Source organism: Merops nubicus, unplaced genomic scaffold (assembly GCF_000691845.1).
Source record: "Merops nubicus isolate BGI_N331 unplaced genomic scaffold, ASM69184v1 scaffold17719, whole genome shotgun sequence".
NCBI classification, from domain to species: domain Eukaryota; kingdom Metazoa; phylum Chordata; class Aves; order Coraciiformes; family Meropidae; genus Merops; species Merops nubicus.
In genome coordinates, this window is record NW_008630367.1 from 3,662 (window position 1) to 31,387 (window position 27,726).

At 38.8% G+C, this 27,726-nt stretch overlaps 1 protein-coding gene across 1 annotated transcript; it reads right to left on the minus strand.

Annotated features, from left to right (window-relative positions):
* Window positions 1-7,918: 7,918 nt before the first annotated feature.
* Window positions 7,919-14,949, minus strand: LOC103779636 (transmembrane protein FAM155A-like). The gene is made up of 3 exons (XM_008947280.1): window positions 14,908-14,949; window positions 14,593-14,764; window positions 7,919-8,259 (listed from the first exon to the last, which is right to left on the minus strand). The coding sequence occupies exons 1-3, from the start codon at window positions 14,947-14,949 to the stop codon at window positions 7,964-7,966; spliced, it is 510 nt and encodes a 169-aa protein (XP_008945528.1). The 3' UTR covers window positions 7,919-7,963.
* Window positions 14,950-27,726: the final 12,777 nt, after the last annotated feature.

Genomic DNA, 27,726 nt, shown 5'->3' on the forward strand with positions numbered 1-27,726 from the left:
GACATTCCATAGAGTTAAAAAACACTGATGCCAGTTTAGCCCCGTTTCAAATAAGATCCAGTCCTTAACTCTGAAGGAAAAAAACTCCACAAACACACCAAAAAAAAAGCCCCCAAAACAACAAACAAACAAACAAAAAAAACCCAAAACCAGAAGGAAAACAAAAAGGGGAAAAAGGAAACAAGAGTAAAAGGAAACAAGAGTAAACACAGAATTAAATTTGCTTTTAACATGAGCTTTCTGTTCGTACAATTTGGGAATAAACAGAAGAGTAGAAGAATTTTAATTGCAAATCTCTTAACATAAGCGTGTAATTTGTAGCTGCATAGTTCAATATGGATCTTTAAAAGGCAAAAAACCTGGTTTTGAGGGAAAAACAAAGGAAAACAAACAAATGAAACCAAGCAGCTTCTGAAGAACTACAGAAATAAATTTTCATTACGTGTTAATCATAAAAAAAAAGCAGTTATCAGAATTCTTCAATTTAATTTTCACTTGTAGGAGTGAAAATATTGTAGATTTTTTTTTGTTTTCTCCAGTATTTCTTCTCGTTTTTATAATCCTGTGTAAGTTTTTGCATATTCAAACCCTGAATAAAGCTTGTTAGATTCAGAAAAAGAAAGGTCTATCAAATCAAAGCTCGAAGCTTTGGCTGAACGTGACTTTTGCATAGAGCTGCAGCTAATTATTTGATCAACCACTTGGACAAACCTTTGGAACATTTCAGTCTTTCAGCTGTTCACTTGCTTGTTTATCTCATCCGTGTGAATTTCTGTGTGCTCAAAGGGACCTCGGGCTGCCCAAATTCTCCCTGAAGTCAGTGAAGGACTTGCACTGTGGCAGATTTTGATGTGTGGCACTAATTTGAGTTCCACTTAAATGAAAACCTGGGTTCCACTGAATTCAGTGGACCTGTGGACTAGTGATGGATGAGAAACTGATGGGAGAACATCTCTCTGTGAATAAAAAAAAAATATTGATTTTTCTCTCTTCCTGCATGTGTAGCAAATATAAAGCAGGACAGTTTTATATCTTATCAAATCCATTTAATTTTTCAGAGGGTTACTAAGGCAAAAATATGTCCTAGGTCAGATAAGTGGCTGTCAGAGCAAGGGAAAGGGGGAGAGAGGGAAGGAATGGGGTAAGAAAAGACTATTTTTTTTTCCCTTCTGTCCTTGTTTTCACTTGTCTTCTCCAAACCTCCCCCAAATTAATGACTATTTTCCCCATTGTTCACAGCCTTGCTATCTTCCATCAAATGTAGCTGCTCCGTGTTCTTCTCAGAGTTTTTCCTAGAGAGCTGATTAGTGGCTGATGATAATGAAGTACCACTGCCACAGAGGAACTTGGTTCTTTAAAGTGCTAGGTGCTTTTCATCATCAAATGAAATAACTAAAGCTGAGCACACTTGGTTGAAATCCTGTTTCCTGTGCAAATTATCATAAACTGTGTCAAAACTACATAATCCTATCAGATTATTGGCTGCTTAATAGATATTCTGTCAATATTTCTCAGAGGAGGAGAACATCTCTGTCCTGTGCAAGAACCAGACCTTGCATATGTTTACTAGATCAATTAATAGTTCATTAATTTGTGGCCACTGGAGCAACACTAGGGAAAAAAAAAACCAACACCCAAACAGATCTAATACTTCTTTCTTGCTCAGTAAAGAGCATCCTGCTGATTAGAGAGAGGATTAATGTGTGTTCAAAAGAAACTCAATCAATGCATTCTAGCTGGTGTAGGGTTCTTCATCATCCATCCATATTTCATGGAAAAAAAAGCTGGAGGAAGGAGCTGGGCACCTGCTTAGCTGTAGGAGACTAAGTCTAGTAAAACACTTCAGAAATGGTGAAGTACTTTCTGGATGCTCAGAAAATTGCTCTGAGAGGGCAGGGCTAAAACAGGAGTATCCTGCTCAGTGCAGACCACTGGCATGTTCCTCGGTAGATCCTCTTTTTATATCACCAACTCCTGCTGTGGATTACACTTCATCCAGCTTAATTCAGAGGTTTATATTAAACCCTTATAAGATACATCAAAGTTCAGTGCTGCAATGCTCAGTATTGTCCTGACTAAGGATGCACTGAAATGAACCTTGCAGGACGTTCTTTCCCTCTGTTGCCTGGTTTATCCACCTGATAGAAAGTGCTCTTCTTTCTCCACTTGCCCCCACCACAAAAGCCTCAAGGGAGAGAGGTGTGTGCCTGTGTTACAGGTGTCCCAGTAGGCAAACTGGTCTTCACCCAGCTGCCCCCCCATTTTGGGGAGTGGGATATCACATCTGCTTATCCTACTCTGGGACAAGAAATCCTGGCCAAACCACCCAGAGGGGCAGCTGGGAATGTGCAATGCTTGAACTGCCAGGGGGGGTGTGACAGGGAGCTGCTGACAAACCTCTTGTCCCTTCTGCTGAGATGCTCCTCGAGGGGAGAATCAGGGTTTGAAGACATGCCCAGCCAGTAAAACCTTTACTCAGGGGGCTGGTTACAAAGCATGCCCATCATTTTAATCCTGTTTCAGCTCTGGGAGTGAGTGGAGTGGGTGTATTCCATTTAAAGCACTCCAGTGGTTCCTCTGACCTTTGCCACAGAGCCTGAGACCGAAGGAGTGAGCACACCAGGCACAGTCCCCTTCTGAAGATGGAACTGGGTCACTGTGGATGTCCAAGAGATGAACACAGCATGAGGAGAGGGAGAGGTGCCAGAGGTTGGGCTGAAGTGCTGAAGAGGAGGCTCTCCCTTGCCTGAGACACCCTGTGCCACTGATACCTGCTGGGGTGGGGTCCGTGCTGGGAACGTTCTGCACAAGTCCAGGATTTGTATGAAAAGTTCAGAGGATAATAACTAAGCTTAGAGGAGGCAGTGGAATGAGTAACCAAATAGGTCCCTTCCCTCCAAATTTTTTGCTTTTCTTATTACAAAGTTAATTTCTGCTGCTGAGATTCTACCTAGAAATTCACACTCCAGGGTAAGAAATATAAACGTGGCAATTTTGTTCTAGTTATTTCATAGGTCTTATCCTTTGGCATTTTTACTCTAGACAATACTCTATCTGGAATTCTTGTGGGGAGCATATATTTGTGCCTCTCTTTTTCCAAACAGAACTATTTCTATATAGATCTACACCTACATACACATCTTTTTTTCCTCCATCTCTGTTACATTTTGTTTCTTTTTTGAGCAGCTTCTTTCTCAGGTGGATTTTCCAAGTTGGCCCAAATATTTTTTAATTTTTTTTTCAGTTTCATCACTCACTGTAGGTCTCTCTCCCTTATTCCCCCTCCAGGGACAGATCAAGCTTGTTAACCTTTGAAAAAGCACTAGAAAATACTGGAAAACTTAGAGGTGTTCAGTAAATGTGATTGCTCAGAGTTGCCGCAGAAGAGCAAATTAAAGCCTTCAATTGAACTGCTCTTCACTGCAGTCTTATTTCCCAGCCAAAAATCTAGTTTTAATGAGAACTAGCATATTCAGGAGTGATCATATTATTTTCCCAGGCTTTTCTAAAATACTGTTGTTTCCTGACAGCTCCTGAGAGATGAGAGAGCCTCTTTTTACCTCGGGAAGTCTATTTAATTTCATTTCCACAATGAATTTTTTGGCTGTTCATCCCCTGTGTTCTGAGCTAAATGCTGACACCACTTCTTCACCAAACTAACACAACAGGAGACAAGAAGAACAAACCAGAATCATTCCCCATGAACATGCCAGTCTCTTGTTAAGATTCGGGTCCAAACTGAACCCAGTGATCCTCTGTTGGTGCACTATGCCCATGAGCAATCCCTGAGTAAAGACTATGGGGCAACCAAAGGAGACCTGTGTGCTACAGGTGAGTGCCTGTACCTGTCCCAAGGCTCACTGGCATCAGTGAAAGCTGCTGTGAGGACCAGGCACCAACAGAGATCCCTCGCTTAGGTGGCTCTTTACACAGCTCTTGAAACATCCTAAGACAATATTTTATTTTCACTTTCCTTAAAGCTAACTCTAGTCCACAAAAAGAGTTTTGCTTGTGCTTTGGATAGTCCCTCAAGCCAGGTTTCACTGGGTGGATTTGTGTGCACGTGCAGAAGTTGTCTTCAGCTCTCATGGTAAGCAGGTATCTTCTGTGCAAAGAGGCAAGGCTTACAAAAAGGACATTCCTCATCAGAACAAACACAGGGAGAGCAGGAGACAATGTCCTCACCCCTCACTTTTTGATAGGAGAGTGTATCTGTATAAGCTGAGAGCCACATTGCATTCCAGATGAAACTTGCCATCTCTGCTGTTTGAAATGTAGCTCTCATCCTTTCCAAACACTCAGAATAACATTATTTTGAACCCTCAAGAAGGAATTTCTTGAAAGTCTGTGTTTGGTGTGTGCCTATGGTTCCACAGGTTCTTTGGCAGCGGATGGCTTGGTTTCATCACTTAGAGAACTAGAATTTCCTTCTAGCAGTTTGTTGGGTTTTGTCTTTCCAGGGTGGCGTGCAGAAGGACAGCCTTCACCTGCCATAGTTCAAAACAAAAATAAATAAAATAATACTGTCTCTTTAATGAAAGAAAAGTGTCAGTAGAATGTATTACCAAATGCAAATGCAGTAAGGAATAACATATAGCTCTGGTTGTGTTAAATGACATTTGACTCAGCAGTATTGACATATTGCACAAAATCTGGATTTTCCCTGTTGCAGAAAAGAAGAGGATAAAAGACATGGGAAATTTCTCCTTTCTTATGGTCAGAAAATAAATATTATTCTCTATTTTTTTTTTTTCTTTTTCTTCTCCTCGGTGGTTTAGCAGAATTATGAATTCTTTGTGAAGCCAGTTCTTTATCATGTATGTATTAGGCATACAGTACAAGGAGAAATGGAACAAGATGGCAGTTATAGCAGTGGCAAGATGCAAATTTATTCTGGCAAAAAAGTAATATGTGAACAATACCAAGCATGCTTAAGTCTGTGCCAGGAAAACTATTACGGATGAGGAATGGATGGAATGGAATTCTGCATCATACATGATTACGTGTTGCTTAACTTCACAGAAGAGTCTTTCTCTACACTCCTGATGTCCCAGGTGCCACCAAGAGAAGCTGCACACCTCTGCAACGTGACTCTTTGTTTCAAAAATTAAAAGAAACAGACCTCAAAAAAAAAAAGATGACAAAGTTCACAGACAATTGAACTGCAGGTGCTAACTCCGGGTGGGGAGAAGGGGGAGGGTTGGTTACATCTTGCACTGGTGTAATAATTGAAAGTCTGTTTTCTGCTTCATTCTGCCCAAGTGTTTAATTTAGCTACTTTCTGCACGTGATGATGTTGTCACTGATTCCCCTCCTGTCTCCTTCACGTCGTATGGCACGGGACTGAAGTGCAGCCAAGCCGTGGAGGAGTCGTGCTTTTCACTGACATCATTTTTCACAGAAAAATGAGGGATGAAGGATGAAGAAGAGCAGGAAAGAGGAGAGAAAATGCCTCAAAGATAGCTCTCTACATCAATCACCATGAGGTGAAACAGAAACCATGACTCTTCTTCGTGTGCCAATTCCATGGGGATGAACCAGACCTGCTACGGCGTTGGTACAGTGTGAAAGGAGATGACAACCAATGGCGTGACCAAAAAAAGGTGAGGAACATCACAAAAATGGATGTTGGATGGCCTTTGCACAGCAGAGGTAGATAAAGGTTATAACAAACTGTTTACTGACCACGGACACTTAGTAGAATTAAGAGGTCAGTTGAACAAGAGCTCACCTAGTAGGAGCTTCCTCGGTAGCGTGACTCCCCAGCTGTTGCACAGTACCAGAGCACTGCCCAGTTATTGCTCCACCACTTTTCTCTGCCCTTTCCAAAGTCTACATTCTACTATTAATTAAGGCTTTTTCGTTTGCATTTCTACATTTCCCCCCCCCTCTTTTTCCACCGGTTCAAGATCATGAATGCTCCTAAAAGAAAAAAAATAAAAGAACTAAAAAAGCACCGTGTTTTATTGAACAAAATAGAACATGTGCAAGGAAGGGGAGGGAGGAATTAAAGAAACAAACCAGTGCTGAAGAATTTTGCATTAGCTGGTGCTTTTGGTGGTTGTCATGTCTGCAGATCGTTTTAGGCTCCTCAGTCCAGGTTGTAGTAAAATACTATCAAAACAAATGCTTTTGCAAAATCCTTGAACTTTTGCAGCTTAATGTGTGCCTCTTGAACCACTTAAAGCAGCATGGTTGTCTTCTTTTTTGTTTGTCTCCAGAATTTAACAGACCGTAAAGTGTATAAAAAAATGCATTATGCACCAGTGATTAAATGTTCTTACAACATTAGTATTATCAAGGGGTATTTCATAGCTAGAAAGTAGTTAACTAGATTTTATTTCCTAAGAGAACATTTCTTATCGTTTTCCTTCGTCTCCCAGCTACACAGCAAACATCTCTAAAGTGCACTTCCCAAGTGTAGTTAGAGAATAGGAAGGAATGTAAAGTTTTTAAAAACAGCCCTTATTAACTTTTCCTTCCATTGATTCTACTGTAAACTCTAAAAAGCCTTTTTAAAAAGCAAATTCTCATACACTCAGCAGGTGAAACGTTCCCACGAAAAAAAATAAAAGCAAACAAATTTAAAACCATCCCAAAACAATGGAAAATCAGCAGTCGTATTACAATCTTTTTCTCTTGACTACTCACACCCTAGTAGATCTTTACTGGTTTTATTGCACGTTTCTGAAAATGGTTGTCTCATAGAGTTAAAAAAAAATAGTTTCTTTATCTGTGCTAACACGTTCTTGTGCACCCTTAATGACTAGAGTTACTTTCAACACCACGTAGAGATTAGAAAAATAATGGAATCGAACCCAAAGAGATTGTAGATGCTCGTAGGCTTGGAGTGTAGTTCTGTTGAGACAAAAAGACTTGGATTTTGGAAGCTCTTTGCTCCCATTCTGTATGGAAAGCTGCTGGTTATGTGACAGCAGAAGAACTCAAAACGTAATTCACAATGAATGCCAATCCTCCACCTCCAATATGAAGGTCTTCCAACTACTCAACTTGCTGAGCATAACTGGTTGATCTAAAAAAGGCTGCTCCTGTTCAACTGACCAGTGAGAAAGGACTGGACTTCTTCAAAACGGGTATTGGAGCAACAGTTTGTTATAGATTTCTTGATATTTTTCTTTTTTTAACTGTCCAATCCCACCTTGTAAGGAGAGCGCTTCTTTGTTCAGCTAAAAGGAACCCCCTTCATGCTCCTTGTTTTTTTGGGTTTGCTCAGGCAACTGGTTTTGTGCCCCAGTGGCACACTGGAATTGTGTTCCCATTCATTGTGATTACACAGACAGAAGCAAATGTGTGTTGTCTGTGAAGGGAGATGGAAGGGGAAAGGAGATGAATGGTTCCCATGAGTAAGAGGACAGTTAGGTTTGTTTGGGGTTTTTTTTTGTGTTGCCTTTTTTCTTTTTTTTTTTTTTTTTTGTTAAACTGTTTTGTTGTTCTTTTTGTGGTTTTTTTTTTGGTGGGTTTTTTGTGTGAGTTTTTTTTTTTTGTTTTTTTTTTTTCTGTGTGGTTTTCTTTTTTTGCTATGTCATGGAATCATAGCAGTCATTCCTCTAATAGAAACTGGACATAAAAGACAGAACTATCAGATGAACACACACAATGACTAGAAATATATCGACAGAGAAAAGACTTAATTTAGCTTTGAGAAACCGTCCCAAAAATAAAATCCTGTATTAACAAGTGCAAAAAACAAACAAAAAAAGAAACTTCAAACATTAAAACACAGTGTATAAAATGGTGTGAGAAATTTAAGTCACCGTACAGCCTTTTAGTCAATAAAAAGCTGTGTTCATGTGTCCTTGTTTGAGCAGTGGCCCGTTCTTTCCATTTTACCCAAAAGGTCATTCAAGGAGAGATCTGAGGGTAAAGCACTCAGTCCTTGCTAGTTTTGGCTGTAGTCATTTGGGCCTCTTGTGTTTCTGTCACACAAGATGAATCCTATCTTTTACTCCTCATTGGTTGAATTATCTTCCAAAGTGGTTACGCCTCCAAAGCCCAGTCCTGTTGAGTTCTGTGCTGCTGAGACTGTAAGTACTGTATGTAAGAGAATTAATACAAGAACACATAGTTTAAGTCTGCTGTTACACAGTCTTGATGCTGATGAAACTGTGAGCGATGTCCTGTGACACATTGTTGAGCCACTTGTTTTTATAGTCCCTTTGGATTGATGATCTGATAATAGTCCCCATCTGACATCACAGCATTCTGGTTCTGCATTGGTTGGATAGTTTTCATAGAGCCCTGTAGGGTAAACACAAGAAAAATCAACATCAGGCACAAAAAGATGGGCAGAAGTTGATGGCTCAGGGGAACAGTTGATAGTCTAGTCTAAGCTGTTGAATGCACATCTTTTGGGGAGCCTGAGGCCCTCAAAACACTTGCCATGTTGTAGAATTAAAGTTGTTGAAGGGATATGTGAAGGAAGCAGCATCAAAAGATCATCCAGGGGAAGTCTGATGCTGAGCTTGTTTGTGTAAAGAAACAGCATTAAAAAGTAATTGTAGATGTTTGAAGGATATTTGGCTCTTCCATTTTGGGATGTAAAAACTAATGGTGAAGTGACAACTAATCAAAGTGGATATTTCCATAAAATTTGAAAGGATCTTGAATTCCTCCTGTCTGTGGGCACATACTGGTAGCATCACTGTGTAAAAAGAGAGGCATTAAATCACAAAAAGTTTGGTATGGGTATGTTGAGCACGCTAAAATGCAGATTAAATGTAGAGTGGCCCTTTTTTTGGACACAAGTCTACTGTGCTATGTGAGTCTGAATAAAGTTGCATTTATTATGGACCCAACCATGCTTTTAAAGGTCTGGGAATGAGAAGAGCCTGCTTGATTTCCTCTAAAGTCAGGGTTTACTCTGCAGGGAATCAGAGCATTTTTGCAGTCAGGTACTTAAGGCAGAACACCAGCACCTTAAAATGATTTATTCTCTTTCAGATGCTTGTTTTAACATCCTGTTTTCTGAGAGTCAGGTTCTGTTGTTTGTGTGCATGTGTTTTTGAACATGGGGATACACGGGAAGTGCCTCCCAAAGCAGGTAATTCTATGATGTGTTCTGTGACTGCAGTAGCTCAGTTAGGAGTAATTGAAGAGAGACAGAGAATGGTTCATGCTCTGAACCCACTGAGGCTTGTTTACTACTCAAAATGTGTGTCTTGCTTTCCTTATTATAGGAAAACCCAGAATTCCTCTGAAATCAAAGCCTATCTATACATGTCAACAATCAAAAGGTATTCACATTGTTCATATGCACTCACTGCATCATCAATAAATGGAAGGCAACTCCCATATTCAAAGCTTGAACCTGGCCCTTAATGCAGAATTGCATTTCCTCTTTATTTCAGCTCAGTAATGGGATTTAGGTTCATGGATTTGCAGTTGCATATTTAGTAATCAATTAACTGCAGAACCACTATTCATGTGACAGTTGAAGAACATGGAGATAAATCCAGTCAGAGCTTTTGCACTGAAATGATAAAACTTCATGACTGTGCTTCCCCACATGCTTGTTTGTGCTCATGAGCATCAGTTTTGATGCCTTGGATCTAATCAGACTACTCAGAAAAAAAACACTAGTTTATTCTTTTATCAAAACATTTTATAAGGACATAGAATGATAAGAAATAAAAGGATCCCTTTACCCACCAAATCACCAAAGCTTCCCTCTTCCTCTTCTGTCTTTATAGCTTGGTTGGTAGGCATCATTACTCTGTATTACTTGGATTTTTGGTAATTATATTTCTGAGATTGACTTGGCAACTGTTACTGGCTTGAAACCTACTTTGCTTTTCACTTTTCAAGCAAAATGCCCCATTTTGGATCTCTTTTTCCCAGCACTCACCTTCCAATACCCAAGAGGGGCCTACAGGAAAGCAGGGGAGGGTCTATTCACAAGAGTGACAGGATGAAGGGTAATGGCTTTGAGCTAGAAAAGGGCAGATTTAGGTTAGATGTTAAGAAAAAGCTCTTCAGTATGAGGGTGACAGATCCCTGGAATAGGTTGCCCAGAGAGGTGGTGGAGGCCCCATCCCTGGAGACATTCAAGATGAAGCTGGAAGAAGCTCTCAGCACCTTGATCTGGTTGGTGATGTCCCTGTTTATTGGGGGGGTTGGACTAGGTGACCTTTGGAGGTCCCTTCCAGCCCAATACATTCTATGATTCTCATTTGCCAGGAAACTCTTTAGCACCAAGCTGCTCTCCAGACATGCTCTCACTCACTAGGGTCAGCTGAGAGCTCTTTTCACTGTAGCTGGGCAGTTTCACACACAGATAATCATCAGATGATCAGCATAGCAACTCCATCTGCAGGGAACATGGGTTACCAGTGATGGTGCAAGAGCTAAGGCTCCTCATTTGACTGAGATTGTGTGGATGGACACAGGACTGTAAATAAATCCCATGTACCCTGCTCAGATGAGGCACACTGAAAAAGGACTGGAGAAATATTTTGGAAGTCCAGACAAAACAGTTCTTATGGTATGCTATATATTTTCCTCATTTTCTTTCCGTAGAGTCCTAAAATATGATGTTTTTTAACCAAGATTTCTGATTCTTCTGATCTCTCCAGCAGTGACATCATGGCACCAGTGAATGCCAGCACTCTGCATGACATTTCTCTTTCTGAGGAATTATTTCTGAGGTTTCAATATTAACATTTGCCAATTCCAGAAGGCAGAAGAACACATGAGATACGACACGACTGGATTTCACTGCTCACAGACATCTGATTAGGAAGCCAGGGCTCTTTGAGCTTATCCAGATGGTCCTCCTAATTTCTCAATGGCTGTGCCTGTGACACATTACCAGGCTTCTGTTTAGACATGTACTTTATCCTCTTCATATTATAAAAAGTAATAAAATTAAATGTAGAAGGAGGTTTAACGATAAATAAATTATTCTTTAGTCAAACACACTTTGTTTAAACTGCTGAATAAGGCTGCTCAGCTCTTCTGAAAAGGCTAATTTGCATTTCAGACCTTTTCCATGTCTGAATTTCCATTCAGACACTCTTCATGTTGGAGGAGGTCTAGGTTGTTTTCATTTTGTTTTATCACTGGGTGTTGGTGGCTGTTTCAGAGAGTTGCCTCTGGGACGTTTTCCTGTGTGTTTGTGTCCACAGTCAAGAAAACTTCATTGTGTTTCTTCACCATGCATGGATTTTATTTTGTTTGTTTTTTTCCCCAAAATACACACAGTGCCAATTTCCTCCTGCTAGTGTAAATCCCTGTAAAACTGACTGAGCTGCTGCAAGTGAGAAAAAGAAGCAAACAGCTGATTTTCAAGGATATACAACAAACCTTTTTAGCTCTGCTGTGTTGAGATGCAAGATAAGGGACAGAACTTGCTCTTAGCAAGCAGTTATCTCTCCTCTCCCTCCACCTTCTCCCAATTTTGCTTCTATTATGTACAATTTTTTTATTGAAAGGATTTACTACTATGACAAGAAAGGGTCATACCTATCTAAATACTGTGTTACCACTGAAAGTTCAGGGTTATCAGTGGGTTGTCTGGGTTGTTTTATTAGGAGAACATATGTGGCTAATAAACCTATTATGATATGGAATCTCATCCATGGGAAATCCCCAATATTCAAGGCTAGAAGAAAATTAGACTCAATTTCCTTGTAAGCAGATCCATAACTAGTAATGATTTAAAACATCCATGTCATACATAAAGAGGATTTGTCCTGCTCTCTGTGTTAGCTTAATAGTTTGATATTCTAGGATCTACTGAGAGGTGTAGGCAGGAGGCAAATGACACATTATTATGAGTTATTTTTAAAGTAAGAATTTGGATCAAGTATGTGTATATATATATATTTGAGTTTTCCAAGAACAAAATAAAGTGCATTGAATATAGAAATTTTCTCTTCTTGAACTGTTCTACAAAGAAAAGAGATTGCAATGCATTTTGTATATCACATTTTATCAAGGAGATTGCTTTTCATGTTGCACTGGAATCAGGGCATCTGTTTGGAAACAGACACTTGGGAGCTAAATCTGCTGGTGAAACCCAGCCATACATCTGCCCCTTGAGAGGAAGCTGCAGGTTAAAGCCTTGTTCCAAATACCTGTGTTGAACTTTGTTAGCCAACAAACTCCTTTGACAGACTATGTCCTTGGAAACATCAGTGTGTGCTATGAAGTATGACTGACAGCTTCATTTCTGCTGAATATTCTTTAATCTAAAGGAGAAGGAGATTCTGAGGAAGTGCTCAAATCACCTAAACATTCCTTACTGATATTTGCCAGAAATTGGTGTATGAATTGGTGAAGAATATTTATGCTGTGCAGGTCAAGCAGCTTCTTGCAGGAACTGTGAATTATTCCCAGTGCTCTGTACATGGTCACACATCTTTCAGCTCTCTTTTCTCAATTAAAAAGAATGTGTTAAAGAAAACTTCCACATCTTCCATTCACACTGGGGGTAAAAGAAGGAAAACATGACTACACGTGTGAAAGAATAATTCCACTGGTGTGCCTACTGTTTTCACAGGAGTCAGAATTAAACACCTTGGGCTGGAATTTTGGATGGGACTCGTTCATTGGAATCTGCTCTATGTGTGTATGTATCCCTAAACACTTATTATCTCCCTCAAATCAGATTCTGCTTTGCATGGGCAATTCTAGACATCTGAGCTGCAGAAAGAAACATTAGAGAAAACAACTGGAAACTTTAATCAGCTGGGAATAAACCTCAAAAGGTCTAAACCAGGAGCGACCATTCAATTTTCATGACTATAAAACTATCAGAAATTGACTATAAAAATTGAGTCCATTCAATTTTAATGGCTATACAAAGTATCCAGAAGACTTGATGGACAGAGACTTCTTTCCTTCTGTTTCTTAGAAGAGAAAGGGGAGAGGGGAACACAAAATTCTTCCCAGCTAACTGCCTGTTTCCATAATCAGAACCACACTGTGATTCTGGTGGTTTGGATTACCCTCCCAAGAACTTGCTCTTGCACTGCAGTGGTCCCACATCCTCACGTGTGTTTCTACAAAACCAAAGTTCCAGGGGTACCCAACTAGTGTAACATCCCCTCTTCTTTTCTCTGCTTTCATTGGAGGGAACCACATGAGACGTTCTCAGGCTAGAATACTTCTCACTCTTTACATCAGTTCTTTAGGAGCTTCCCAGAAGTCATTGTTAATCCAAATTATAAACTACAATCATTTGTTTGTTTTAATTTGTGTGAAAGAACAATGACTGCAAAATTCATGGGGGAAAAATAGCCAGTCCTATGCTCTTTTCCCATCACAAAAAATAGCTTTGATTTGACTCCTTTGGTTCTGCTTTCATTAAGCTGCAGCAAGTGTAATTCTTTAGTCCCACAGCAGATATTAATCTCATTTCTCATTGTTTAGTGGCAGGAAGTCCTCTTACAGTTTGCTGCTGATTAATAAGAGGGTGACAATGGGTTTATATTCTAGACAAAGCCTGAGTTGCACCCTTGTACCTCAGCATCTTCTCTTGCACACAACTGCCTAGTGGCTCCTGTGGGTCTGGGAATCCCAGCCCTACTCTGCTGAGGATTTTGACTTTATAGGACAAAAAAGTTCAACTAAATATTATTTAGTGGGCTGTTGAGAGGAGATTCAGGTCATGCTGATTTTAAGTGTCTGCAATAGGACCTTGGTAACAGCAGTAAAATGAGTTTCATCCTCTCTTAGATCTGCTTTTCATCCCAAAGTCATAGACAACCATCAGTAAACTTTTCAAAGTCACCTATTTTGTGTGTTTCAGATAGGAATTTAGGCTTGGAGATACACTAGGAAAAATAGGAATTTAAGTTTTTAAGTAGCTTGCCTTGGGCAACTCCTTTAGCATCAAGCAGCCCTAAAATTTAAGGTTCAGGCTTTCTAATTTCAGATATTTAGACTAGGCTGTCAAATGATCTAAGTGTTAAAATGTCTTTTTACTGATCCAGTGGGAATAAGTTGCCTAAACATCTTCAAGGTAATTGGATGATACTCCAGGCACCAGAAATCTGCAGATAAAATTGATACGAGATGAAATTTTCTGTAGGGACTCCCAGACAGTCCTGAAAGAAGTATCTGAAGCACCTGAGATGTGCTAAAGATATTTTATTCAATATATGAATCATATTAAAAGCCATTTTAATGTCTTTGGCTCTAAAAAGACATTTCAAGAGCTGCTGCACAGTTTTGTCTCATATTCCTCATTTATCTGACAGAAGAATTTAGGCGAACAAAGGGGAAGATACTAAAAACTGAACTTGGCTTTTTGTTTTTCTGAAGATTGCAATAAGAGCCTCTTCCTCTGAGTACTGCTTGACATGGAGCAACTAAAGACCTCTACCAAAGTATAAGTGTGAAAAATAACTGGGATAAATTTTGGTTTGTATAATTAATGGCTGTGGAGAGCTGTAGCATAAATGTGCATTATTAAATCTGGCTCAAATGCTGGTACCTCTGGCAGATTTTTGTGATGAAGAATACCTACAAAGCTCTTGTAGTTAGAGCTAATGGAAACGTTGCCCACATGATTCTCTTTTCACATTCAGATTTATGAAAAAAAAGTGGAATTAGCTTTTTGCACTATACCTGTACAGATGAAACTTGATAGTCCTCCATAGATGACATCATCGTTGTCTGGTAATATAAAGGGACACCTCGTTTGAACCTCCAAACAGTATTGCTTGCAAGGAATTCTGTTGCTGCAGTGAAACTGTGTGACTTCAAAATACTGGGAACAGAGCCAGGCTTTGTAGACAGTCTGGAAAAGAGAAAACAAAACAAAACAGAAGAAGAACCACAAAGCTCTCGTAGTTAGAGCTAATGGAAACATTGCCCACATGATTCTCTTTTCACGTTCAGATTTATGAAAAAAAAAGTGGAATTAGCTTTTTTGCACTATACCTGTACAGATGAAACTTGATAGTCCTCCATAGATGACATCATCGTTGTCTGGTAATATAAAGGGACACCTCGTTTGAACCTCCAAACAGTATTGCTTGCAAGGAATTCTGTTGCTGCAGTGAAACTGTGTGACTTCAAAATACTGGGAACAGAGCCAGGCTTTGTAGACAGTCTGGAAAAGAGAAAACAAAACAAAACAGAAGAAGAACCAGAAGTATAGATGGCTGACAACAGCACTGGCATTATGAGAGGAACACACTGTGCTCCACACCTACAGTAATGTTGCTTCTGAAAGGAAATTTTGAGAGAATATCACCTGGGTAAAACATACTCTTAGCTTTTGATTATTCTCCTGCTTCAGGAATGAAAGCTCCAGCCAAATCATTTAAAAGCAAACAGTCAGGAGCAGGCTGATGCTCCTGTTGTGTCTCAGTTCATACACATACATGACTCTGAGATGCACCTTTCCAGCAGACACGTGCACACACAGACCACACCCCCTTGTGCCTTAACCCAGATCTTAATTTTATTTGGAACTGCTGTGGGAAAACCTTCTCAAAGTGCCTGCAAGCAAGAGTTCAGAGCTGGGCTCAGGCCAGCTCTGTTCCATCACCCAGAGCTAAGCTTTCAGGTTGCAATAGATGGTGCTGCTTCCCTTCAAATAAAACCTGCTCCAGTCCTCAGCATTCAAACACACATCAGGGCTCCTGAACACCAACAGCTGCAGAGGAGGGGATAAAGCTACAACAGTGAGGACCAACGACTACTTTTGGGAGCACAAAGGAACACAAAAGATGCTGTCACCTGATGCTGTGCAGTCAGGGCTGCAGGATTCTTACAATTATAATAATCATTTAAACAGAAGAGTGACACAAACATGTTGATTTTAGTTTCTTTTGCTTATTCTTTTCTGAGTAAGGGACTTTGTTAAGAATTAAAGTAGCCTTTTGGACACAGAAAAGTGTGAGCATACAAAAAAAGTTTGGACACCAGGCTACAGAGATGAGGAACACCACCTGAGTACAGAGAAACGTTTCCCATTTTATTTTCCAGCTGTCTATTTTGAAGTACATTATTTACTGGATAGATACCTGCTATAGAGGTTGTTATATAAGGAAAATTTCCTTTTTGCATTCAGAGCATCTGAAAGTCTTAGTAACTCCCTTTCCTTTATCACAGGCTGAGAAGGAATAGAGTCAGCCAATTATTTTCCTTCTTCCTAGAGCTGTTTTTATTAAGAAAAGGAAACCCAGATTAAATTGTTAAGCAGTGGAAATTCAAAAAGTGACACTTGAAAAGAGCATCCTAGCTGAGAGTTTGGTTTGATTTCAGCACATTTCACCTCATCAGTTATAATTTTATTAACACCAATAGCAGTTTAAATTTTATACTTCATTTCAGTGTAGGAGTTCCAGAATCACAAAACTTTTCTCTTAGTTTATTTGCAACTTTGGCCTGATCCCTAACACTGTAGACCCAGCAGGAACCCAGTGTTCTCTTTAGAGAATAGATCTGACTCTATGGATCTCTGGAAGTTTTATGGATCCAATTTTAGTTTGTATACATCATCTTCCTGCTCTGATGCACAAATCCTCAGCTTTGGCTCAAAGTTGCACTTGAATTCTTGTCATAACAACCTTGCCTGCAGTCTACATCAAGATTTTTAATAGGCTGTTCCCATTTTCCTCCATTTTCCATGGAAATTAAGGGAAGATTGAAGGTGGATGTGATAATGTGTTAAATGGCCAGAGAGAGGGAAAATCCTCTGGATTTTCCATTAAATAAAGTTTTCTAGAGCAGAATTCTTGCTCCTTCAAGACATGCACTCTCTCAAGTTTCAAGTCAATGAAATAAATCTCTTGGATGACATTTCAAGGAAAACAGAGGGGCTGTGACAACAGTAAATGGAGTTTTCACTTTATTGTGTTGTCAATTAATGAGAAGTACAGCTCCCAATATGAACTGAATTACAAGATTGAGAAAGATATAAAAATTAGAAAATACAAGAAAACACAACTACTGAAGTTATTTGAGAAACAGGAGGAAGTCCAGTGATTTTTTAAAAAAATAATCAGAACTTTAGAAGACAAAAGGATAATTTTTATGAAAAGGTATTTTATCAATTTAAGTCAGGCTACCAAAAACACACAAAACACACAATATAAATTTTTGATTTCTTAAATTTGCCTTTTCTGCTTCATATTATGATCCTTTATATCTGTTGTACCCATACAATGCATAAAAATAACTGAAGTGGATTTATGTTTTCAGTCACTTTGGAAGATGATGAAAACCTTTGAAAAATAATAGCTGCTAAGAGAAGTCTGGCAGACTGATCTCAAAGAATGAAGAGCCCCATGTTTTTCCATTTATTTTGGTTTTCTCTCTTTCTTAGTCAGAAAGATCTCAGATAAATTGGATAATGAATGTATCATGGCAACCATGTGCCTACAGTAAATAACTGTATGCATCTAAATATCTTTTTTCCCATCAGCAGAACTTGAGGCACTCTATATATGAAAGAGTCATTGTCCTGGCTATTAGACAATATGCTGGGTAGAATATCACATAATAAAAAACAAACCAACCAGACAAAAACTGCATTTGTGACAATAAATGAACTCGGAGTTTAAAAGGAAGGTTGTGCATGGAGAACTTTGGGAAACTAAAAGAGCACAGCATGTGCTTTTTCTTTCAGGACATCAGGAGGAACCCTTATTTCTCTTTGTGAGGAACAGGAGCCCAGATATTGTCTCTAATTTGGATATTCTGTCTCTCAGATCACACGTGAGGTTGGGCAGCATCTCAGAGTTATTCTTTCTGCTCTTGAAAGACAATCAAACAGAAATAGGAGGGAAGAGAGCTGCATGAATTGCACTGTTCATTGCACTAGCTGACTGGCCACTGGTTTTGCAAGTGGAAAAAAACCTAATTTTAATTGTATGAGCAGTATTTTAAGACTGCAAAGATGACAGAAGTTGTATTTACTATGCATGTGTGTCCCCAGTCTCCCTCCCCTTCCTATCCTCACTCACTCGTACATGCACAATACGTGGGGTTCTAAATCACCCAATTGTTGCCAAAAGAGCCTGAATCATCTGAGTCACCCTGCAGGGGCTGTATCAGGAGAGCAGGATGGAAATCACTTCCATTCTCTACAGCTGCCAATTCTTCACACTTTTCAAGAGATGAATTCTTCTTCCCCTTCCCCCATCGTTCCCCAGTGCTGTTGCCATCACAGTTTTTAATGAACAGTGTGAAATACCCACAAAACACTTACTCTAGTCTATCTTTTTTTCCCCCCCCCTCACTGAACAAAAATTTTATGTTCCTGTCTGGGTTGTCAAAATAATAATACAAAAGGGAACACAGAAATCATCCAATTGCCTTTACTGTGTAGATCTGGAGGATGGTGGGAGAGAATGAAAGTAGGAGGAGAGAAGTCACAACAGAAACGTTCTCTCAAAAAGGTAAATTTTCTGAATCAAACTAAAATTGAACTCCTTTGCACTGATGCTTTGCAACCATAGTCATTCCTCAGTATGAAAACGAAGTCTGCAGACAGCAAACTCAATAATTTCACCTACCAGTTGAGAAGGAACTGGCCCCCCATGAACTTCAGAGGCTCTCTGCTCTGTTGACATCAACATCAGAAAACTACCTCATTGGGATAAAGGAATTAACAATATTGCCTTGAGACAGAGCAAAATCATTCCAGATCAACTTCTCCCAGAGCTTGTGAATATTTTCAGCTAAATTCTGCCATCTTTACCTATACTGAGGAAGATGTTGGGCTGTGACTCCTTAATTTTTCCAAGAATATCCATAGATATCTATTATGTAAACTGAGATTTTCCAGCAGAACTGGACATAAAAATGGCACTCAATTAAATAAAATAAATAATTTTACATTGCCAAATAGTGATGTGGCCTTCAAGTGTTCTACACCAGTGGTCCACAGCCCATGCTGACTAATAGCCAGTGAATAAGCTGGGTATAGAAAACAAAAATCTTATTTTCCTATCAGCCTCACTTCCAGCATATGATTTTCTGTAGCCAAAAGTAACCTTCAATATTCTAATAGGCAAAATACTATCTATGCAATGGGTGGTGTCTATTTGGTATGTCTAATATCAGCTTCATTCATAGAGTTATGAATAGATTAAGTATTTAAAAGCATTATATGAACATTTAAATGTAAAGCATGTGTTTTAATCACACACTTTGCCTTTTTTTATGTAATCTGTGTGAATTGTTGTCTTTTTGTGGTATTCTGTCACTTTACCACAATCCAAAATGCTGTCTCTAAGGTTTCCACCTCAATCTTTCTATGAAATATTTGTAAAATAGCTGCTTCAGCTTAAGTTTATTGCATTTTAGTTTGCTTTAGTATAACCTTAAAGGAGAGGGGAATTAAAAACAGGAATATTTCTCTTCATGAGCTGAGATGTTGTCAGTAACAACTGGGAAAAAAAGGCTACTTGTGAAGGCTGGGAAACCTTCTAAACCTTTTCTTAGCCAAATAAGTTATCCACCCATCTACTCAGAACTGTGCCTGAACATTAGCCCATATATATAGGAAATAAAGGGATAAGATCTTAATGTAATTCCCTATTTCATGCCAGCAGTGAGGCACCTCAGAAAACCCCATTTCTTCCTCTGATAAAGCCTCTGCTGTAAAATTCACTTTAAATGTTATACATGTCTCACAGCAGAGAAGTAATAACTCCTGTCACCTACCAACCATCACACTGTCTGCACAGAGCAGTTTCCAAAAGGCTTTTTATTATACTTGGATCACCAGGGTATTATGTGTGTGTTTGAGTGACAGAGCATCTGCTTGAAGAACCACTCGGGTCAATCTCCATGTCTGCTTTGTGCATCAGGACCCAAGATATCATGTTGTACAAGCAGAGATGTCTTTTAGATAACTTACAAGTGAATTTTATAGACTACACAACCAAAATATGGGTGAATAACTGGTACAAGACCTGATTAAGTCTGACAAGGATGCTGTTACAAATGTGAACTCCCCCAGGAACTTTGGCAGTTTTGAGCAGTCAGGGCTGCCTGACTTCAGGATGTCTCCTATGGAATAATTGTTCTTCCTTACACACAGTAAAAAGCACAGAACAAGTGGATTTCAACAGAAAAAAAGCTTTAAAAAGTGACCTGTTTAATTTTATTCCAACACTCTCAAACACATTGACTGGGGAAATATTTTTTCAATAAAGTCTAAATATTTCTTTCCAAGTAAACTACTGTAATTAAATTTATGAAATCAAACATGGTTCATAAAAAGTCCACCTAGATGCACATCACACTTCTGTACTTTGTTATACTAATATTGGCTCAAAGCTGTTCTACTGTTTGGAGAAGTTGCTTTGTACACACAAACTCCCTTCCACCTTTTTTCCCCCCTTTCTGGGGAATTCTAATTTTGATTTATATATATTTTTTTTTAATCTGATCCAGACTGAACACAGATTAACAATCTGAACTTCCTGTGGAACAGACATTATAATCTCCATTTATTCCCTTTGACAGGCACTTTTCAAACCCCTTCTGTTAAAAGACTGCACCAGGAAATATCCTTTTTGTATTATGGAAATGTGTCTCTAAAATTTACAATAATTTAGGAATAAACACATCTGCCTGATGGCTATTTTAATATTTGATTGTATTTATATTATAATGAATACTTTCTGTATCTGCATGCATGGAATATCCTAAGATCTTTTGGATAAATATTAAAATATTTGATGCCAGTGAATACAAACTATTGTATAAAGAAACAAAACTACTTGTATTTCCTAAATGAGCCTTTTTTATCCTTTTAACCAGATACAAATGAGAGAAATTACAAGCTGCCCTACTCACATCTTTGTTGTTGATATTGGCAAAGACAACCAGAAAGACTCAAATATGTCAGCTCCTAAATACAAGTGTTTCTTTGATTATGGAGAAATCACTGTGGAAGAGATGGCACCAGTATCTCACTGCTGTTTTGGTGATCTTTAAGAGAAATTAGGCACAGATATAGAAGAGATCTATAATGTTCCTAGCTGGAACTTCTGCCAGAAACAGATGTGGTGCAAAAACCAGATCCACTGGTCCCATGTTTCTGGTGATAACCATCCAAACAACTGAGAACATCATGGTCAACATCTCACTGCTATTTTATAACACCCTAAAACCTGAACTCATCATCTGTATCACAATTCAGTCTTAGCTCTGAATTTCTCAAAGAAACTTTCTTTTGAAGATCATAGACATCATTTTGGGTGAGCTTAAAAGAAAGAGAAGATTAAATAACTCTTTATTAATTAAGTAGTCAGGTAAAAAGTAGAAAGGAGGCAGTAGCCTTTGATTTTGTGAGCTTAATAGTGCTGGGTTGATGGTTGGCCTTGATGATCTTAAAGGTCTCTTCCAACCTAAAGGATTCTGTGATTCTAACAAACCAGGTCAACAGACCAATCCCCATCACACAGAACCCACCACAGCAGCTGCCCAAGAAAAGCACCATTACATATGCAAATTCTCACCTTGTCCTGTTGCCTCAGCATTGCTGGGAACTCTGCTTGTTGTGGACAGCACTAGAGCTCTCCCAAAACCAGAAAGCCCCACCTGATACAGCCACCACACAGGCAATAGGCCCATTGCAAACAGAGCCAGCTTTTATACTGTTCACTTTCAAGGCAGGACACCTGAGGTTAATTCTAAAAGCAGGGTACCTGGTGTTAATTTCCTAATTGGCTTTCACCCAAGGTTAGCCAGGCCTTGAGAGAAAACCAAGAGGAAGGTTTTTCCTGCCTGGTTGTGAGCATCACCCACGTGTCCACCCTGATTCAGAGCTTGGGGTGTAGACCCCAACCCTTCAGCTGCATGGTTGTTCTCTATTCAACAGGGAGACCACAACCAAAGCACAGATGCAGGATCCAAAGCAGGCAAATAAAAACATTCAGTATCTCTGAAACAAATCCTCTCACTAGACTTTCTGACAGCATTTATGAAAACTTCTCTCCTGCTTATGTGCGGCGTGTTGGCTTCGCTCAGATAAGAAGTGAAGGATACAGTTCTTTTCACTTATCTATTTCCATTCTTTTATCCCTCCCTTCTTATCCTGCTTTTTCAAAATGCAAAGGCTTGTTTACTTTTCCCAGCCCTTCTCTGTGTTAGTGGTGGTCTAACGTTCTCATGGCTGGATGCCTGGCAATTCTTGGAAGGAAAAAATAGGTCTAATTTGCCCAAAACCTTGCTGGACTTCCAGAATTTCCAGAAAATAGCCAGGAATACCTCAGTGACTGCAGCCCCAAGATGTGCTAGCAGCTACATCCATAAAGAGAAATACCCTTTGTGCTTCATCTGCCACATTTCCATCCCCTTTAACAGTATCAAATCCAAAATATATGATTTTATCTGAAATATCAAAATACTTTCACTGAATAAACCACTAGATCACAATGTTCAGTGCTTGCTATAAAATTCTTTCTATTTGATCCTGTTGGATTATGTGATGCTATCTCAATTTCAGGCATTTTGCTTAATTATCTATATTCCTGTTGTACATTAGACATTAATATCAGTTTACCTCCAGCTAATCTGTGCCTTTAGAGGCATCCTAGAGGCATCCATCCACACTAAGTGTGATGCCAATTTAGGGAGAATCAGGGGATTTGGGGCTCAGCACTTTTTGTATTTCATTTCTATCCCTTGACTGAGGAGGATGCAATAATAATATCCAAAAAGATATTGTCTTCCACAGGCATATTGCAGAAGGGTTACACACCAGTGAAACAAGAGAAGCTTGGAATGAATGCAGTAACTCATTACCACATTATTTTTATAGCAAAGTTAAATACAAATAATACTGTTAATTTTTTTCCTTCTAGGATTGCCTGAGTTTTGCAAAACAGGTATTGCTGACAGCTGTTGGAAAGGGAACTTTTTCCTCTCTGAACAAATATGTCATTTACCCTCAGGTTTTAAAATCTCTACCTTATTGTAGATTTTTCTCATTTTCCAGATTTTTCTCATTTTCATCATTTTTCTCAGATGATTTCATGTCCTACCTGATGTCAAGTCTGAATGCAACTGCCTGCTGACACAACTAACAGTTTGCATAAGTTAAAAACATCAGGGAAAAACAATTAAGCTGCAGAGTTTTGCCCTTCAAATTTACTTTCATTTCTTATGGCTAGAGCTTGTTCAGCAAATACAAGACAATGCTGGAAAACTACCAAAGTGCCTGAGAATAAAACATCAGACCTACTAGCAAAAATTGTGCAGTCTGTCATTAAGAAAAGTTAATAAATGAAATGAGAGTTGAAAATGTTTGACTTTATATTTCAGAACGATTCCCTGAGTCATCCAGTGACTCTCTGACAAGTAAGCCACAGACATATCTGGAAGCTAATAAGTTGATTAAAATAATATTTCAGAGTGGAATAATAAGACAAAGTATAAATGGTGATATCACTAGAAAGAGGGCAAAAGAAGAAGAAAGCAAATGTACAAAAAGCCAAAGAAGTTAATTGACTCCAAAGAAAGAAATTAAAGTTCAGCTGAACTGAAAATGCTGAATGAGAGTGAAGTTCATTGCTGAAGAATTGAAAGAAATGTTTTGCATCCCAGAATCAGGGGGAAAAGAAGCAGTCAAACTGAAAACTTTCCCTTTTTCAATAATAAAAGGAAATATTTGTCCATACAAGGCTTAGACTGGGCAGTCATACGTACAGCAATGACTAGAGAACAAAAAAAATTGCAGAAACAAATGTAGAAAATGTAATCAAAATGGTTTAATAGCCAAAAACTAATTTTATTTATTTTTTTAAACCAGAGGCATTAACATCTCTTTAGTCAAAATTAGGCCCTAGGTTATTTCTGATCTTTACATAACTGCTTTGGATTTTAGATGCTTTAAAACTTTTGAACATCTAGCTATTTTTAAGTTTCCCCTGTCATTTGGTGATGATTTTTGTTCCTTAATCAAACCCTGTTATGTCTGGAAGCTCTGCTGTGACTCTTTGTCAAAACGTCTCTTCCCTAAATGCACCCAACATAATAATTGCAGATCTTTCTTTGCTAGCCTGTGACCTAGTTAATTATCCTTTTATGAAGCTGTATTTCTTCTGATATTGACAGGGTTTATTCACTTTTTAAAGGAAGATGCTCTCCTTATGAATATCAAAGCCATCTTAGAAAGTCAGCAGTCAACCCATGCTGTATACAACCATATTTTGGGGAATATACAATGGGGAAAAAAAAGCACAGAACCAAATTCTTCCTTTTCTGCAATCAGTTGCTCTTGTTCATGCTGAGAATCTCATCCTAACAACAATCTTTCCAATGTCAGGCCTGCACATCTCCTTAAAAAGTTCTCCTCTTTAGCAGAAGGAGCAAATAACACATTAAGCTCCTGTGCTCCTTTGCCTTTAAAGTTATAAATTCCTTCAGACTTGGTTTAATCTCAGAAACCAGCCTCAGACATCCTCCTTTTTTTGGGTGATTACAGTTCCACTGATTGACGTGCAGACTCCTTCATCTGGGCTGTGAACTAGCTGGGTGACATGATAATTCCTGAAGATCCAGTCTCATGAATGCTAACGAGCTGCTTGGAAACTCAGCAAATCTCCCCTGTCTAATATTTTTAATTCTTAATGACTTATTTATGCTACATTAGTTCCCAACGATGCTGTGTTAGCTAGATCTTATTTTATTTTTACTTCTTATTTTGCTTTTATTGCTTTTACTTGTTCCCTGGCACCAAATACACTTATATTGAACACCCTGTTTGTTCACAACCTTATCCAGAGGTCACAACTCCTGGTCAGAATCAGGAACCAGTCATGCTACTTAGGAATTAAGTGCAAAGGGAAAAATCCAGCACTGAAGCAGACTGCTGACAGGTCTAGAGCTGAAGTTTTAAAAATAAAATCTGTTTTCAGTCATCTAGTTCTTAAACACGTGTAAAACACCACAGATCTCATTGTTTGCAGTTCAGCTGATGAGTTCTGCTTTCTTAGATTTCTTTCTCAGCAGCCTTTACATCATTAAAATGACCCAGGAAAATTGGTCACAAAGGGGGAAGCCCCAGAGATACTGAATTTCCACAACTTTGGATGAGTAGGTGACAGAATACACTAAAGAAATACAACTGAGAGATCAGAATACAAACTTAACTCTTACTAATCCTCAAAGATGCCATCCAGGAGTTTAAACATCCAGGAGATAAATTCTTTCCGCTATATTTTCTTCCAGAACTGTTATTCTTTAAATAAACAAGTGGTTCCATCATATGCAGACACATGATGCAATGATTTGGGGTATTACACTCGTGATCAGAGTTGATTTTGAATAGTGGTGTGTGTGCATGCTCATTAATCCTGTTTGCAGGAAATTTTGGGGTTGGGATATCAAAGGATGATGTGGGGCCAGAAGATCTGTGGTTTTGAGGGAGAGGAAAAGCTCAGAACGTGACCATAGTGGAGAGAGTTATGTTTCAAAGCAGCTTGAAGAGATGGTGAGGTGCTGGGGTTAAACCCCCAGCCCTGAAGGAGGGTTGGCAGATGGGTGATGGCCACAGCCAGGCAGGAAAGACCTTCTAGGAAAGATTCTTGCAAGGTGAATAAGAAGTAGGATTTGCAAATCCTGCAGGGGTTGGCTTATGAAGGATGTTTCCTGAACTGAATCCAAACATCATTGGTGAGATGAGGAGTTAATCTTAATTCAACACTTTTTTAAAATATATGTTAACAGAATTAGACAGAGGGACACAAGATAGAAGGAGAAAGAAAGGGCTCAGGACATCTAAGAAATAGCAGCATATGGGATGAGCTCTCCCACTTTCCCTGCAGTTACATGAAGTTCTTTGCAGGCACATCTTCAAAACACAGAGATAAATTTTCCTAACTCCATTCCATCCAGTTTGATGCCATCTCACTTCTGCTGTCTAAAACATTTCAACCAGGAATAAAGAACAACAAAACAGACTTTGTTCCTCTTGGTAGGATAATTGAAGGCTTTAGTTATTTCAGTCTTTACACAGGTTTTTACTCTTTCATTTTGGATCTGTTTTGTCAAGGGTGATTAAATGATTTTTTTATAAATGAATCTGTCCTGATACACTTTGTGAAAGGTGGAAACCCCAATCAGCACCAGTGGCTTAGCTGTGGGAAAGGGACTTCTGGGTGGAATCCAGGTCTGCATTTTCTAAGAGCAATTCTTCCTCCTAGCCCAAGCAAGGCTGTGATTGTATTGTACAGATGAAGATCATATCTGTTCAGATTTAATGGAGCATCACTAACTGGCCACTTCAGGTGCCAGGGTCATCTTTTTTTTCTGTGGTTTCTGTGAAATCAGTGGAGACACATTGATTTCTGCTCAAAGTCTGTCTATCTACCATAGGGATGCAGAGATTTAAGCATATTCTTCTCCCCTATTCTAAACCTCTGTGTTAGGGGATATGAGTAATTCACATATCTATTGATGAACTGATGTTAAATCTAAAGATAAAGACCCAAATAAATAAAGGAAGTTTATTAACATTGAATTTGCTGGAAAGTCTTTACATCCACAGGTCATGGAGTGACTGAATCACAGAATACAGTAAGATCTCTGTTTTATAGACACTATATATTCCCTCTACAAAAAGGAGGTTATGATAGGGAAAACTTCTTGTCTGTAAATTTAACCTTCTGCTAAATAGCTCAAAAACATGTTAGGATTTAGCCAGCACCAACATTCCTGGTAAATCCTAATTCTAAAAAGTGCTGTAGCCAGAAAAACAGAAACAACTTTATGTTTTTTTTGGCAGCCAATTCTGCTTTTGAATGGAACGTGACCTGTTAAAAGACAGGCCAAGGACTTTGCAACAAACTGTGCAAAGGAATTTCTTCTCAAAATTCACTGTATAATTTTGCCCCTCAGGAAGTCCTCTTTGTGAGATGTAAAAATAACTCCACTGTCCATCTTACCCCTCTGCAATGAAACGTTGGAGCTGAACCAAAGTGGCATTTGCTTAAAACTGAAGATGTTGTGCCTAAATCAGTGTAATTACTTAAAGAATTCTGGGGATGATGTGTTTAGCCAGTGACACACACTACAGCATGCAGTATCTTGTCACATTCTAGCCTTGTATAGAAGTGTCAACTCTGTTATTTATTTCCAATTTAAAATGCATTAATATTAGCTCTGTCATGCTGAGAAATCTTACAAGGAAGAGTTTATTTGACTATTTTTTTTGTTCCCCTGAAGGTCAGGCAAAGACAACAATGTATTTCAATGCAATGATGAACACATCTCCTGTTGCTTTATTGGGAAATTCATTCGTTCATCCCACCCTGTCCTTATTCATGGCAAAAGAGTCTAGAAATGAAGACATGAGGAAGGAGAGATGGCAACTAATTGCATAAGAAAAATTCCTAGGAAATGTTAAAGCCAAAAACAATTATTTTAATTTTTATATATTCTGAGACCTATGGTTAATTGCTTTATGATTAATTGTTTTCCCTGTCTTCATCCCCTTTTTGATAATTTTAAATTGTTTTACACTTCTTGAGAATTCTGCAGATTTTATTATTTAATCTCTTGATTTACTGGACCACAGAACAAATTTATTTGTTTGGATTTTCTTTGGCTACCAAAAGACAGTGCAAGCAGAACCACCTAGGAGTTGAGAGCAGGATGGTCAGGGCTTTGTCTTGAAACCACCCCAAGTGTGGAGCTTGGACAACCTCCCCACCCCACTGCTGATGGTCCTCATGGGGAGAAAAGTGTTTCCTGATAATCTTTTAGAGCCTTTTTTTGGTGTAAACTATG

Coding starts and splice junctions, on each gene's coding strand:
- LOC103779636 (XM_008947280.1), bottom strand. CDS start 14,949: ATGATGTCATCTATGGAGGACTATCAAGTTTCATCTGTACAG. Junction 14,765..14,907: donor ATCAAGTTTCATCTGTACAG/GTATAGTGCAAA, acceptor TCTCTTTTCCAG/ACTGTCTACAAAGCCTGGCT. Junction 8,260..14,592: donor ATCAAGTTTCATCTGTACAG/GTATAGTGCAAA, acceptor TTTACCCTACAG/GGCTCTATGAAAACTATCCA.